We start from the raw sequence: 16,739 nt of genomic DNA, 5'->3' as shown, positions 1-16,739 counted from the left end.
TCCTTCCCCAGAAAGACTCCCCTTGGGGCTGAAGCTTAACCAGAGCACAGAATGCCAGGGGACTGCCCTGGCCGGTGAACATGGCCCCTGTCAGCGATAAGCCAGGAGGCACTAAGGGTTGAATAACCTCTGATAGAACCTTATCTTAAATCAACTACTCTTTCCTTGGGCCTCAGAAGCTGCTTTGTTTAACTTTGTGCTGTTAGGATGCAGATATGATAAGGTCCCCAAGGTTTAAATAAACTTAAAAGTCAATGGAGTCCTTTACCCTCCATTCCCGGGAAGGGAGGCTTAGTGAGGGGGAGGACAGAGTACTGTGCAGGGGCTGGGGGCCGGGGTCTCCCAACCCTCTCTCCTGCAGTGCCCCCAGCCCCAGCCTATCCCAACTGAGCTTCCTGGGGTTTCTTTTTTTTTCCTTTTTCTCATTCTGGTTGCCAGTAGGAGACCCAAGGCCAAAACACTGATCTACGAAGGCCAACTCAGGGCTCTCAAACTCAAGTGGTTACAGGGGCTGAGCAGGTAATGAATATGTGTACAGAGAACCAAGTGAAAGAAAACGGGTTGGGGGGGAAGTTCCTTGGCAGTCCAGTGATTAGGACTCTGTGCTTCCATTGCAGAGGGCATGAGTTCGATCCCTGGTCGGGGAACTAAGATCCTGTATGGTGAGGCCAAAAAAAAAAAAAAAAAGACAACAGTTGGGGAACTTTCATTCCTTTTTTAAAAATTAATTTATTTATTTGGCTGCATCAGGTCTTCGTTGCATCATGTGAAATCTTTAGTTGTGGCACACAGACTCTCTAGTTGTGGCACATGGGCTTAGGAGTTGCAGCATGTGGGTTTAGTTGCTCCAAGGCACGCGGGATCTTAGTCCCCTGACCAGGGATTGAACTCATGTCCTCTGTATTGCAAAGCAGATTCCTAACCACTGGACCACCAGGGAAGTCCCGAGAACTTTCACTCTTGAGAAGATGAAATAGATGTATGCGGCCCTATTCCTTTGGCCGAGTATAGCCGAAACCCCTGGACTTTATAGATAAAACAGGCACGAGAAGATTGAAAGATAGAGGGAAGGCAGAGATGCTTGGGACTTCGGGACCCAAGGACGCATGGTGACCTCATCGCGGTCACCATCCTGCTGGCTGCCCTGAAACTCCTAGTGGTGCATGGAGAGGGCCCCAGCTTTCTTTTTTTTTTTTTACTTTTTTTCTCCCAGTTTTACTGAGATACGGTTGATATTGGCACTGTATAAGTTTAAGGCGTACAGCATAAGGGTCTGACTTATATGTGTATATGTGTGCTCAGTCACACAGTCTAGTCTGACTCTTTGTGAGCCCATGGACTATAGTCCGCCGGGCTCCTCTGTCCATAGAACTATTCAGACAAGAATACTGGAGTGGGTTGTCATTATCTTCTCCAAGGGATCTTCCTTGCCCGGGGATTGAACCCTGGTCTCCCACATTGCAGGCAGATTCTTTACCGTCTGAGCCACCAGGGAAACCTTGACTTACATACATCATGAAATGATTATCACAGTAAGTTTAGTGAACGTCCATTATCTCCTATAGACACGAAATTAAAGACATAGAGGATAATTTTTTTCCTTGTGTTGAGCACTCCTAGGATTTACTCTCTTAACAACCTTCATATGTAACACATAGCGGTATTCATTATATTTATTATGTAATTTACATCCCCTGTATTAATTTATCTTAAAACTGGAAATTTGTGCTTTTGACTGTGGTGGTTTGGTGGTTTAGTCACTAAGTCGTGTCCGACTCTTGTGACCCCATGGGCTGAAGCCTGCCAGGCCCCTCTGTCCCTGGGATTCTCCAGGCAAGAATACTGGAGTGGGTTGCCATTTCCTTCTCCAGGGGATCTTCCCGACACAGGAATCGAACCCATGTCTCCTGAATTGCAGCCAGATTGTTTACCAACTGAGCTATGACTGCTTTCCTTCAATTCCCCCTGCCCGCTCCCGCTCTGATAACCACAAATCTGATCTCTTTTTCTATGAGTTTGCTTTTGAAATATAATTGACCTACAATACTGTATTAGTTTCTGTTATACAATATCCTGATTCGATACATTGCGAAATGACTACTATAATAAGTCTAGTTAGGATATATCACCATATAAAAGTTATTGACTGTTATTCCCCACACTGTACATTTCACACGCATGACTCTTCCCTTTTGCAACCGAAAGTTTGTAACTCATAATCTTCCTCACCTATTTCTTTCCTTCCCCCAACCTCCTCCCCTCTGCCACCACCTGTTTGTTCTCAGTATTTATAACTGTTTCTGTTCTGTTCTGTGTGTTCACTTGTTTCACTTTTTAGATTCCACACATAACAGTATTTGTCTTTCTCTGACTTATTTAACTTCGCACAATACCCTCTAGATCTATCCATGTTGTCTCCAATGGCAAGATTTTGTTCTTTTTAATGGCTAACATTCCATTGTATATATACACCATAGGTTGCTTCTGTATCTTGGCTATTGTAAATAAAGCTGCAGTGAATGTAGACGTGCGTATACATTAGACCAAGCTTTAACATGGCAATATTTACCTTAACTGTAAAGAGTCTAAATATAGGCATCCCTCAGAGATACTGCAGTTTTGGTTCCAGACCCCAATAAAGCAAATATAGCAATAAAGTGAGTCACTCACATTTTTCAGTTTCCTGGCGCCTGTAAAAGTTATGTTTACACTATATAATGCTCAGATGATCAATCAGGTGTGACTCTTTTCGACCCCATGGACCTCTGTCCACGAGATTTTCCTGGCAAGAATACTGGAGTGGTGTGCCATTTCCTCCTCCAGGGGATCTTCTGGACCCAGGGCTCGAACCTAAGTCTCTTACATCTCCTGCACTGGCACATGGATTCTTTACTGGCGCCTCCTGGGAAGCCCCTATGCTTACACTACACTGTATTCATTAATTGTGTAATAGCATTATGTCTTAAAAAACAACGTGCATGCTTGCTAAGTTGCTTCAGTCGTGTCCAACTCTTTGGGACTCCATGGACTGTAACCAAGCTCCTCTGTCCATGGAATCTCCAGGCAAGAATACTGGAGTGGGTTGCCATACCCTCCTCCAGGGCATCATCCTGACCCAGGGATCGAACCCACATCTCTTATGTCTCCTGCATTGGCAGCCAAGTTCTTTACCACTAGTGCCACCTGGGAAGCCCAAGAAACAATGTATATACCTTAATTTAAAAACACCTCATTGCTGGGAATTCCCTGGTGGCCCAGTGCTTAAGACCCTGCTTCAACTGCAGGGGGCACAGGTTTAATCCCTGGTTGGGGAACTAAGATCCCACATGCCTTGAGGTGCAGCAAAAAAAATTTTTTAAATAAAAATACTTGATTGCTTAAAAAGGCTAACCTTCATGAGCCTCACAAGTCATAATCTTTTTGCGATAGTAACTTCAAAGATCACTGATCACAGATCATCATAACATAATAATAATGAAAAAGTTTGAAATATTTCACCAAAATATGATGCAGAAACGCCAAGTGAGCAAATACTATTGGAAAAACAGCACTGATAGACTTGTTCAGTGCAGGTTGCCACAAACCTTCAACTTAAAAAAACACACAGTAGTGTGAAGTGCAATAAAAGAAGGTGTGTCTCTGTGTCAATTATAGAATTCTACCACAATAGTCAAGTTTCACTAATAGAATATATTTGTTGTTGTTTAGTTGCTAAGTCATGTCCAACTCTTTTGGGACTCCATGGATTGTAGCTTGCCAGGCTCCTCTGTCCATGGGATTTCCCAGGCAAGAATACTGGAGTGGGTGGCTATTTTCCTCTCCAGGGGATCTTCCCGACCCAGGAATTAAACCCGTGTATCCTGCATTGCAGGCATATTCTTTACCATCTGAGCCACAATATGTAAAAGAGGATTTATTAGAGGAATGGCTCATGCAGTTATAGGAGCCAAGAAGTCCCACAATCTTCCATCTGCAAACTGGAGAACCAAGAAAGCCAATGGTATAATTCAGTAGTCTGCCCACTGGGGAGAGGAGGAGGCCAGACTGAGTGTGCTAGGGGGATGGGGAAAGGGGAGGATGCCACGGCCGCAGTATGGGAGGGGCAAGCCCTGGGGCCCTGATGGCTACTTCTTGGGGGTTGGACACTGGGTGGGGGAACAGGTTAATCTCCTAGTTGTGGAAACTCTTCTTTCAGTTCCTCTTTTTCTAGCGTTTGCTTCTTGGAGACACACACACACACACACACACACACACACACACACACACACACTTCACTCCAGCACACCTGGTCACCTCCACCAGGCAAAGCCTTCTCCACCAACTCCTGCCCAACCTCCTCCTACGAGAAGCTTTCCTAGATTAACAGAGCCTCAGTACTCTCCTTCCAATGGTCACTGGGTACTAACTGGAGGGATTTTGGAGCATCAGTCCCATCTTGGGTCAAGGTGCTGTTTCTGGACAAGAGGCTCAGGAACGGGAGGAAAAGACAAGCATTGTGTTGGAGCCCCCAAGCCTCACCCTCCTCTCAACAGCACTCCCCCACTACCCAGAGTCATAGCACTCTCCATACAAAGACAGCTTCATCTCATCCTCATTCCCACCCTCTGGGAACACACACACACCACCAACATATATTGCGGGCCCCAAGCACCATCAGTTCAGTTCAGTTCAGTTGCTCAGTTGTGTCCGACTCTTTGCGACTCCATGGACTGCAGCACACCAGGCTCCGCTGTCCATCACCAACTCCCAGAGCTTGCTCAAACTCATGTCCATCCAGTCAGTGATGCCATCCAACCATCTTATCCTCTGTCGTCCCCTTCTCCTCCTGCTTTCAACCTTTCCCAGCATCAGGGTCTTTTCCAATGAGTCAGTTCTTCACCAAAAGTGGCCAAAGTATTGGAGTTTCAGTTTCCAGTGAATATTCAGGACTGATTTCCTTTAGGATGGACTGGTTTGATCTCCTTGCAGTTGAAGGGATTCAAGAGTCTTCTCCAACACCACAGTTCAAAAGCATCAATTTTTTGGCACTCAGTTTTCTTTATAGTCCAACTCTCACATCCATACACAACTACTGAAAAAAAACCTAGCTTTGACTAGACAGACCTTTGTTGGAAAAGTAATGTCTCTGCTTTTTAATATGCTGTCTAGGTTGGTCACAGCATTTCTTCCAAAGAGCAAGTGTTTTTTAATTTCATGGCTGCAGTCACCATCTGCAGTGATTTTGGAGCCCAAGCACCATAGTGGTTTTTATTTTAACAGTTTTATTGATACGATTTATCGACCATTTCACAATTTCTTCAATGGTTTTTCAGTATCTTCCCAGAGCCATGCAACCATCAGCACAATCAATTGTAGAACATTTTCATCACCCTAAAAAGAATACTGGAGTGGATATTCTCACTGTACCCATTAGGAGTCAATCTCCATTTCCCCCAATGCCCCACCCCAGCACCATCGAATCTACTTTATATCTCAAATATATTTTCCTACTCTGGATCATTTTTATGAATGAAATCACATAATACACACCATTCCTTGCAACTCACTTGCCATAATGTCTTGAAGGTTCATCCACGTTGTACCACAGATCAGAACTTTATTCCTTTCTATGACTGAATAATATTCCGTTGAATAGATATACTCCTTTTTGTTTATTCATTCACCAACCGACATTTAGGACATTTCTACTTTGAGGCTGTTAGCAATGTTGCTCCAAACATTTGTGCACAATCCTTTTGGTTTTGTTTTTTATAATTTATTTATTTTATTTTTGGCTACACTGGGTCTTCGTTGCTGTGTGTGGGCTTTCTCTAGTTGTGGTGAGTGGGGGGAGGGCCTTCTCTCTGTTGGGGTGCACAAGCCTTTCATTGCATGTGCTTCTCTTGTTGCGAAGCTCTAGTCAGTCAGGTTTCAGTAGTTGTGGTGCAAAGGCTTTGTTGTCCTGCAGCATATGGAATCTTCCTGGACCAGTGATCGAACCCATGTCCCCTGCACTGGCAGGCAAATTCTTAACCACTGGACCACCAGTGAAATCCCGTGTGTGAATTCTTCAGTAAACATATGTTTCCATTTCTCTTTATTTCTTTATATCTTCTTCATTTCTCTTTATATCTTCCATTTCTCATTATTAGGGTAAATACCTAATAATGGAATTGCTGAGTCATATGGTATACCTTTGCCAGGGGGCTTCCCTGGTGGCTCAGTGGTAAAGAATCTGCCTGCCAATGCAAGAGACGCAGGTTCGATCCCTGGTTGGGAAGATCCCCTGGAGAAGGGAATAGCAACCCACTCCAGTATTCTTGCCTGGGAAATTCCATGGACAGAGGAGCTTGGCAGATTACAGTCCATGGGGTCGCAAAGGAGTCAGACACGACTTAGCGACTAAACAACAAATGGTAACTCTGCCTTTTGAGGAATTCCCAGACTGTTTTCAAAAGCAGCTGCAGCATTGCACAATGCCATCAGCTTTGTCGGAGAGCTCTAGTTTCTCTACAGTCTCTGCGACACTTGTTATCATCTTTTTGATTCTAGCCATCCTTGTAGGTGTGAAGTAGTATCTCTTCGTGGTTTTGATTTGTGTTTCCCTGATGACTAATGGTGTCGGACAACTTTTCATGTGCACCTTGGCTATTTGGATATCTTCCTTGTCTATTCTGAATGTGTATGCAGATCCTTTGACCATATTTTTTTTTAAATTGGGCTATTTGGTTTTTATTACTGAGTTGTAAGGACCATGGACAATATTAAGCAAAAAGCTGATTGAAGCTATTTGCCCAGAGCCAAAGTCTTATTTGCAGAGTCCCTGAAGTTTGGCCTCTGGGCACGAAACTTTCTGTCCTTCTGGCCTCATCTCTTTCCTGCCCAGCCCAGTAGGTCCACCTCACTCAGGCTCAGGAACAAGGTACCTCTTCCTGCCTGTACCTCAAACCCAAGCAACTCAGAATAAACCCCTCTTCACGGATGAAGAAACGGAGGCTCCAGGTGGGAGAGGACTTGCTCAAGGTCTCAGGACTGGTGAGAGTGGAGCTGGACTCCAGTTCAGGTCCATCATCTAAACCCCACGCCTTCTCTGCACAGCTTCTCTGCACGCCGGCTTGTCCGACCCTGGTTGTTTTATAATTTGCAATATGCTCACGTTGCCTCTGTACTCATCACAGCGCTATGAGGTAGATCACGTAGACACCAGTTTCCTCATTTTGTGGAAGGAGAAAGTGAGGTGAGGAGACGGGATGTGACTTTCCTTGGCCTCACAGGTAGCAAGAGATAGAGCTCACAGTACAACGAGTAGGAAGCCCACTCTTGAGACAAAAGCATCTGCTCTCAGGCCCCCATTGCCACTCCTCTGCCCCAAAGTCACCCCAATAACCAGCACTTCACTGGACTTCAAGAACTTCCTCCAGGGCAACCCCCGCCCAGCACCAGCTGGGCCCTCTGGCCAGGCACTCCCAGCCCTGCCCAGCCCAGCCCCAACTGGCCCAGCCCAAGACCTTTGCTCCTGCAAGAAGTAGGACCCTTGTTTCCATTGGCCTTGGCCCTGTTTACCTCACCCCAGGGCTAGGACACTCACAGAGGAGGACACAGGCTGCTGGCCTGTGATTTGAGAGATGGGACAAAGCAGAAAAACCCCTAGGCCCGGTTCCATGAGGTCTCTCCTCTCACCTCAAAGTGCCCCAGGTTCTGACTAGGTTCCAAAGGCAGGTAACAGGGTAATATCCCATTACCAGTCATTCATGCCAGGAGGAGGGGCTCCCCCCTCCCCGAGGCGGACAAGGTTGCAGGAAGGCAAGAAAGTGATGCTTTTCCTCCATTCAAGTCACTAGATCAGGGACTTTCCTGGTGGTTCAATGGCTAAGACTCTGCACTCCCAATGCAGGGGGCCCAGTGTTCAATCCCTGGTTGTGGAACTAGATTCTGCACGCCCTAGCTAAGAGTTCCCCTGCCGAAAAGAAGATTCGGAGCGTGCAGCCAAATAAGTGAAAAATATTTTAAAAAGTCACGACATTAACTTTGTCTTCAGGACCCAACACTGGAGACATGGCAGTGAATAAAACCAGCAGAAACCCTTGCCTGTTTGGGGGCATTCTGGATGTCCCAATGGAGCTGACATACCAGAGCAGAAAGTGAAGAACTGGCAGTGTTAAATGCTAAAAGGAATGTAAAGTATAAGAAGAGGTCAGGACATTGTGGGGTGAATTGCTGAGATTTTATTTTATCTATTTATTTTTTTGGCCATGCGGCCCTTGGGGGAGCTTGTGGGATCCTAGTCTGGGGGATCCTTACCTTGTGCTGACCAGGGATTGAACCCAGGCCATGGCAGTGAAAGCATGGAGCCCTAACCACTGGACAGCCAGGGAATTCCCAGCTGGGATTTTAAAGAGTGTGGTCAGGGGAAGGCCTGGCTGGGAGCAAAAAGCTGAAAGGTGGAAAGAGTGGGCCATGTGGTCTCTACACTGTTCCTGTAGAGGACACAGCAAGGGTGGGGGCCCTGAGGAGAGGGGAAGTGAGGGACAGAATCTCCAAGGTCACCTCTGCAGGGCACTAAGCAAGGTGAGGGATAGCTCAGGTGTGGGAGCAAGGCCATTAGAGGTAATGTCTCTGACTTCCCACCTTTGCCGGGATCAAACGTCTTTCACCATCGTTTCAATAAGGTGGATCCGGGTACTGACTGCCCGGGGTTAGGACCCGGGCTCTGTGAGAGGAGGGTGCGGGTGCGCTGTTTCTAGGAGGCGAGGCCAGCTCAGCGAAAGGGATCCAGGGGCACTGTGAGGGTGAAGACCTGGGAACTGCGGAGGGGCTAGAGAATCTGAGTTCAGCACTGGCTCAGGGGTGTCTTCAGGGCGCCTTTGCGGGCTGTCCCCGGCTTCTGAGTCCAGACGACCAGGACTGGCAGTCCCATGGGCCTGGATCAGGCCAAGAGCGCGCGCAGGGAGGAGCGCTGCCTCAGAGGCCAGGGGGACCAGGAGCAGGTGCGCAGCTCCAGGGATAGCAGCCCACTCGGGTAAACAGCTGGGCCTCGCCCACAACGGGCTGGCCACGCCCACACTGCCCGCCTCTTCCCCGCGGATCCCGGGCCGCTGGCGGCGCCCCCCTCCCCACGTCTCCTTGCTGGGGGTAGAGTGGTGGAGTGACAAGCAGGTTGCGCTTTTCACCCCATCCCCCGGAGAATTCCTTTCCGAGCACTGGGGCGCGGGGTGGCCAGGAGCGAGGGGCTGGAGCGCAGGTCTCAGCCCCGCCCTCTCGGCAGCCCGCACCCTAGCGCCTTGAGCCACTCCTGGCCAAGTGCTTCCTCCCGGGGCGCTTTAGTGAAGGTAGAAGAGGGGCCACGTCACTGTCCCAGGCCTGGAAGAGCGCGGCTCCGCCCCTCCTGCCCCCGCCGGAGCGCTGGGCCGGGATCGAAGACTAACCGGCCCCTTCCTAGAGGCCAGCCCAGTCGCAGCCGCCCGCCTACAAAGCCACAGGCAGGTGCAGGCGCAGCCGCTGCGCCAGCCGGCAGAGCGGAGCCGTTAGCTCGCGCCGTCCTTGTGTCCGTCCGTCCGTCCGTCCGTCAAGCGGGGCGTCAGTCCGTAGGCTGCACCGCCGCTCCCGCCCAGGCCCCAGCGGCCCCGGCCCCTCGTCGTCTCGCACGTGGAGCCGCCCGGCAGAGCCGGCTTTGGCGCGGCAGCCATGTCCATGGGCCTGGAGATCGCGGGCACCTCGCTGGCAGTGTTGGGCTGGCTGTGCACCATCGTGTGCTGCGCGCTGCCCATGTGGCGCGTGACGGCCTTCATCGGCAGCAGCATCATCACAGCGCAGATCACCTGGGAGGGCCTGTGGATGAACTGCGTGGTGCAGAGCACGGGCCAGATGCAGTGCAAGGTGTACGACTCGCTGCTGGCGCTGCCGCAGGACCTGCAGGCGGCCCGCGCCCTCATCGTCATCGCCATCCTGCTGGCCGTCTTCGGGCTCCTCGTGGCGCTCGTGGGCGCCCAGTGCACCAACTGCGTGCAGGACGACACGGCCAAGGCCAAGATCACCATCGTGGCGGGCGTGCTCTTCCTGCTGGCCGCCCTGCTGACCCTCGTGCCGGTGTCCTGGTCGGCCAACACCATCATCCGGGACTTCTACAACCCCTTGGTGCCCGAGGCTCAGAAGCGGGAGATGGGCTCCGCCCTGTACGTGGGCTGGGCGGCGTCTGCGCTGCAGCTGCTGGGGGGCGCGCTGCTCTGCTGCACCTGCCCGCCGCGCGAGAAGTACGCGCCGACCAAGATCGTCTACTCGGCGCCGCGCTCCACCGGGCCCGGCACGGGCACCGGCACAGCCTACGACCGCAAGGACTACGTCTGATGGGGCGGCCACGGGAAGCCCCGACGACTCCCACAAGCTGGCGCGCCCACCAGTCCTGCGTGCAGCCTTGCATTGGAGACCAGCCCCCGCCCCCCAGATGCCAGGCTGCTCCCTCACTGAACTGGGAGAGGCCCGCCCGGCGCCCCCTTCCCCAGCTGCTAGCCCTCCTTGGTCCGGGGAGCCGGATTGTGGAGCCCAGGGGCCTGCCGGCACGAACCTTTGAAACCTTGCCCCTCTGGTGCGCGGAACCGGGGTGACCACCGCTATTTGCCCGCCCGGTCGGACTGTGGCCACAAAGTTCTCTTTGTGCAGGGACCCGCAGCTTTGAAAAGGGGCCACGATTTTTCAATAAAAACCTTTCGTTTTGCAGTTGCTGGCGCCTCCTTGTCCTGAGCGCAGACGGGCCTCCACCTACTTGCAGAACTCCCCCACCCCCATCCCCAGCCCCGCGCCCCCCCCAGAGATTGGCCCTGGCTGAATTCTGCGCTCCGGCTGCTGCAGGATGAAGCTTAGAGAGTTTCAATAAATTTTAAACTGAGCTGGGTAACCACTAGCTAGCTGGTCTTTTGGCCTATTCACTGGGGATTCAGACAAGGAAGGCCCACTCCGGAGGGGCGGACAGGTGCACTCCCGGGCATGGAGGAGGTGGGGGGATGTCAGGGACCCCCTTCTCCAGGTTTGCGTCTGGGACACCGGCCCTCCAAAGAGCTCCCCAACGCCTGAATCGCTCTGCAGCATGTGAAAGAGCACATTCAATGCTATGATTTCATATTTGGGAAAGGAGAACAAAAAGATCTATTGTTTTGGTAAAACACACCACCAAAGGAAGCTGGGTAGAATTGTGTCCCCAGGAGGAGAGATGAGAGAGGGGCCTCATTTTTTCCCCTGAAACCCTTGAGGGAAGGAAAGGGTAGGTGGGGGGAGGGGTACTCAGAACTCTCTGGTGACACTCTAATACTTAAGGTAAACAAGGCAGGAAGCACTTGTGTCTCAGAGAAGGTGTAGGAGATTCAGGCAGTGGGAAAGGGGCCCAATGTCCGGACCCAGGAAAGTGGGATTTCACCTGGCTGGGTGGATAGCAAGGTGAAGGAGAAAGTGGCTATGGGGCCCTGGGCCCTGGAGAAGCCAAGTCACGGGGAGTCTCGTGTGCAGAATTACAGACTCTGGATTGTACTTGATTGTTACCGGAATCATGGAAGGGAGGTACCTGATCAGATTTATGCTCTAGAATAACCTCTCCAGCTGGCCCTGTGGAACTGGGACTCAGGTAGAGGGATGAAGGCAGGAGACCATCTTAGAGGCTGTGCAGCTGTCATCACGTGAGATGATGCAGCCCAGAAATAAAGCAGGGACGGGGGATGGGGGACCAGGCTTGATTTGGGGGGGGAGGGGTGGATGAAAGAAGCAGGATGAGCCGGAGCCGGGCTGGAGAACCATTTCAGTATGTGGGGAGAGAGAGCGGAAAAAGCTGGGTTAACCCAAATTTTTGGCCTTAGGTCAGTGATTGAATGGTGGTGCCATTTACCAAAATAGGACCAGGTTGCTGGGCTGCCAGTTGATGGGCTTAGTTGTGAGTGAACAGAGTTTGGCCAGCCTGCGGGACCTCCAGGCAGAGACATCCAGGAAGAGACAGGGCATATATAGAGATCTGGAACTCAGGAGTGGTAAACCTGCTGTTGTTAGAATACATATGGCAACCGAAACCAGGGAAGTAGATGAGGTCAGTCTAGAAACCAAAGAGCAAAAAAAAAAAAAGAGTTTCAAGAAGCTAGGCATTGGCAATGGTGTCGGAGGCTGCGGAAGTCGTCAGGCAAGAAGCCTGAGAATTCAGAGCACCAAGGCGGTCACTGGTGGCCTTAGCAAGAGGCCTGACAGCGGACACAGTGGACGGACAAATGGGTGGGAGATGAGAAGCAGAAACAGAACAAGTAGGCCATGTGTCCTAGAGGTTTGGGGCATCCAGGCCAGGAGAGCAACTTGCAAAAGAGCAAGAACAGGTATTTATCCCAGGACAGGTATTTGGGACTGTGGACGGTCGCAATTATTTCAAAGTTATTGTATCTTGAACTTCTTGACCTGCAGCAAAACAGAAAGCAAAAGGCCCCAGGGGCAGGCAGATTTTTCAGTAGAAGGCTTTCAGTTCAGTTCAGTTGCTCAGTTGTGTCCGACTCTTTGCAACACCACGGACCGAAGCACGCCAGGCCTCCCTGTCCATCACCAACTCCTGGAATGCTTCACATTGGTCCAAAATATTCTCCTCTCATTAAGGAACAACTGACAAGTCACTACAGTTTATTACCAGAAGAGGAAATAGGGTACTGTAAACAGTAAGAGTACCCTGGCTTTAGAGTGTTCATTCTTAGGAGATTCCTGGAAAGGGCTTGGGGTTGGCATTACTCTCTCTCCAATGCAAGCCTCTTTGGGAACCAGTCCTCTGGCCTGGGGGGAGGAAAGAGGGATGCAAACATGAAGGAGGGGAGGGGGTGATGGAGACAGATCCCAGGAAGAGCTAGAGGAAGTGGACCTGGGCTCAGAGAGCGGGAAGACTTAGCAAGAGGGGAGGGGCTTCATGGGGAGGCCTCTGGGGAAAGGGGTTGAGTTGGGGGGAAGGGAGGGGAGGGAGCTCAATGAGAGGGAAGGGACTCAGAGAAGAGGGTCAGTGAAGGGGAGGGGCCTTTGTGGGGGAAAGGATCAGAGAGGAAGGAGGCTTAGCAGTAGAGAGGAAGGAGGAACTGAGCAGACATGTTCTCTGGGCCTGTCTGGGATGGGATTTTGGGGTGTAGGCAGAAGGGGCCAAGGGATTTACATCTGAACCCCCACAGTCTCTGGCCAGGGACACCAGGGGAGTCAGGTTGCACCGAGCCATAACTGAAGGGCACCAGGTGGCTTCTCAGTCCCAGAGGGCTCTGCAGGCAGGAGCGAGGTTATTCATTTACCACTGGCTTCAAGAGGGAAGCCTGGACCCAAGGCCTCCCAGCTGCACTGCAGCCTAAGGTTCAGAACTAACCAGCCCCCTGTGGTCCGTTCCAGCCCCCCCAAGCTGGGCAGAGAAGGCAGACGGACCCGGATAGATCTTCCCCTGGCTCCCTAGTCTCTCCCCAAGGCTGGGCTCCCCTGCTGGGTAGCAAGGTACCCTTCCCACCCCAACATACATACACATCCTTGCCTCGCTTCTGGATCTGTCCTAACTCAACCTCTTCTTCTTCTTTCTGGAATTTCCAGTCTAAACAGAGGGGTTCGAGTGTGCAGCATGCAAACCACAAGTTGGGAAGGGTCCCACATGAGGGGGTCCCAGGAAATCTTGAGACCACTAGAGAAGAGAAAGGCATCTGGTGTGACTGGGCTGGAAGTCAGGTGGGATCCACTCCTTTTCCTGTGTGACTGCGCAATTCCCTTCCTTCCTGGGTCTCAGTTTCCCCATCATTTCAACATAGGTTTATTTAGAGTGTTCATTCTTAGGAGATTCCTGGAAAGGGCTTGGGGTTGGCATTACTCTCTCTCCAACGCAAGCCTCTTTGGGAACCAGTCCTCTGGCCTGGGGGGAGGAAACTCTAACTTGTCTTTTCCATCCCCATTTTTATCCGTATCATCTCCCAAAGAAGAAAATTCGTCAAGACTTAGAGGGGTGGAATGGGAGGAGTGGGAGGGAGGCTTGAGAGGGAGAGGATATATGTACACATATAGCTGATCCACTTTGTCATACAGCAGAAACTAACACTACATTATAAAGCAATTATATTCCAATAATAAAATTAAAAAAAATTTTTTTAAAAGAAGAAAATAAGTCAGAACCAAACTGACCAGGTTGGTAGGGCAGTTCACTCTCTGAGCCTCAGCTTCCTCATCTGCAAAATGGGTATGCTGTGTTGAGGATTAGCTCAGCCATCCTCTGGATCCCCATGCAGTCTAGTTTCATCCCATCACAGCACATACTACGCCATGTTGTCGTTCTGTTTCTTGTGAAACGTCCTCTACAGAATGTCATCTGCCAAGCTCAGGGACACTGTCCCAAGCGTCCCTCTGTCTGCAGCAGCCAGTGCAGTCAGCACCCATTTCTGGAATGACGGCATGTCTGTGTGCATGAAAAGCACCTGGCACAATGTTAAGCACACAGTAAGACCTCGATTAGTGTGAGCTGGTATCCGTACAATTTTGGTGAGAAAAAAAAAAAAAAGATTTTGGTATATTCTGCCAAGCAGGAGTCTGGGAACATGAGAGAGATGGTTGGGTCGTGAGAAAGTCCTTGGATTTCTTCAAAATCCACTGCCCCCGGAGCCCCCCGCCAGGCCCTGGGGCTCTGTCCCACGCCACCCTCCACCTGTGCTGCAGGCTGCCCTGGACTCGCCACACCTGTTCTAGCTCTTCCTCCTACTGAGACCAAAAGCCAAGTGCTTTATCAAACAAACACAGCATTTATTGTGGCTCCCTCAAGGTCTGCAGCAGGCCTAGAGGAACAGACAGTACCTTCCTTCTCCCTGCCCTGCCAGGGCTTCATGAAAGGTCATCCTTGCCAAGTATGCGCCGCAGACCAGGTAAAGAGAGCCAGGGCGTTGGCCCTGGTGCCGGCTGAGGGACCTTGGGCGAGTCACTGGCCAGCTCTCGCCCTCCTCTGTAAAAGAGGTGGATGTTGTCCCTCCTCTATTTGATCCCCTTAAGAACTCTGCAAGGCAGGCCTTACATACGGAGACCCCCGAGGCTCAGCTGCAGGCCCTGCCCCCTCCTGTCAATTACCAGTCTGTCATTACTTCTCATCTTCCCTACTTGTACCGCCGTGACTCCAACCAGGCTGTCACCATCTTTCTGTAACAGCCTCAAGAGGATCTCCCATCTCCAAACTCCCTCTTGATACTCTCAATCCTCCCTTGTTCTTTTTTTTTTTTTTAACATTAATTGAGCCTTTGTTAGATCTAGACAATGTTCTAATCAAAACTACTTACCTGCATTGATGGAGGAGACTTCCCTGTAGCTCAAATGGTAAAGAATCTGCCTGCGAGGCAGGAGACCCGGGTTCGATCCCTGGGCTGGGAAGTTCCTCTGGAGAAGGGAATGGCAATCCACTCCAGTATTCTTGCCTGGAGAATTCCATGGATGGAGAAGCCTGGTGGGATACAGTTCATGGGGTTGCAAAGAGTCAGACACAACTGAGTGACTAACACAGTCCAGTAATTTTATTAATTCTTATCAATTTTTATTAATTCTTATTAATTCATATTGGAGTGTATTTATTGACATCTTATTGGATGCTATGTTGGTTTCTGCTGTACAGCAAAGTGAACAGCTATAATGTTTATATATATCCCCTCTTTTTCAAATTTTTATTTATTCATTTTTGGCTGCGCTGGGTCACAGTTGCTGCGCTCAGGCTTTCTCTAGCTGCAGCGAGCAGGGGCTTCTCTCTAGCTGTGGTACGCGGGCTTCTCATTGTGGTGGCTTCTCTTGTTTCAGAGCACGGGCTCCAGGGCACACAGGCCCAGTAGTTGTGGCACATGGGCTTAGTTGCCTGGCAGCATGTAGGATCTTCCCAGACCAGGGATCAAATCCATGTCCCCTGCATTGGCAGGCAGATTCTTAACCACTGGACCACCAGGAAAGTCCCTTTATTAATTCTTCAAACTGAACTCTGCATAATCTCTCTCTTCTTGGACTCCTTTTTCAAGACTTCTTTCATCTCTTGTCTATTATGGTCAATCTGTGTACTGTCCTACCTCTTTTCTAGGTTGTAAAATGTGTTGATTATGGAAATGGTCTTGCTTATCCTTGCATTCTTTGTAAAGTATAAAAGAGAGTTCCTTTATGAAGTAGGAACTTGACAAATACAAATTGTATTACAAAGCAGACCTAAACTGACTGCCTGATACATAGACTATTTCTTTTTATGACTTGCGTTGATATAGCCTTTGCCCGCTTTTCATTTGATATGTTTATTATATTTATATGGAACTGCAAGACTTTCACTTTTACATGTTAAAGATATTAACTCTTATGACTCCAATTGAATATATCTGCCTTAGATAGGCAGAGCTAAAAGGAAAAGGTTTTCCAGGCAGGAATTATGGATTGGACAAAGGCACAGAGTCAGGCCAGAAGTCAAGAGCTGACCAAAAGGCCAACTTGGCTGAAGTAGAAAATTTGTATACAGGTCAGCAAGAGAAAAGATTGAAAAATTGGATAGGGACACGGAGTTACAATTCAAGCCAAATTTCTCTGGCTGCTATTGTATTCCAGGCCCTTCACTGCCTCCTTCCCAGACCCAACAATGGAGCCCCTGGAGTTGTTCCAGCCCCCACATTTTTTCTTTTATTGAAGCACAGCTGATGCACAGTAATGTTACAAAAGTTACAGGTGTACAGGATAGTGATTCACAATTTTTAAAGGTAATACTCGATTTATAATTACTATAAAACAGTGACTTCTAT

At 49.9% G+C, this 16,739-nt stretch overlaps 2 protein-coding genes across 2 annotated transcripts in view; one reads left to right on the top strand and one right to left on the bottom strand.

Annotated features, from left to right (window-relative positions):
• Positions 1–16,739, bottom strand: part of CLDN4 (claudin 4) — a 47,217-nt gene that overhangs the window by 21,644 nt on the left and 8,834 nt on the right. Inside the window, exon 3 of the mRNA XM_081557912.1 lies at positions 15,261–15,421. The gene's annotated coding sequence lies outside the window, so the exon portion shown is untranslated. The remainder of the gene's footprint in view (positions 1–15,260; positions 15,422–16,739) is intronic.
• CLDN3 (claudin 3) lies at positions 5,746–10,870 on the top strand. The gene has a single exon (XM_081557911.1). The coding sequence runs from the start codon at positions 9,664–9,666 to the stop codon at positions 10,321–10,323; it is 660 nt and encodes a 219-aa protein (XP_081414037.1). The 5' UTR covers positions 5,746–9,663; the 3' UTR covers positions 10,324–10,870.

The sequence above is a fragment of the Giraffa tippelskirchi genome, chromosome 13, assembly GCF_054371585.1.
Source record: "Giraffa tippelskirchi isolate mGirTip1 chromosome 13, T2T-mGirTip1v1.2.pri, whole genome shotgun sequence".
Taxonomy (NCBI): domain Eukaryota; kingdom Metazoa; phylum Chordata; class Mammalia; order Artiodactyla; family Giraffidae; genus Giraffa; species Giraffa tippelskirchi.
This window is presented reverse-complemented; position numbering and strand designations above follow the sequence as displayed.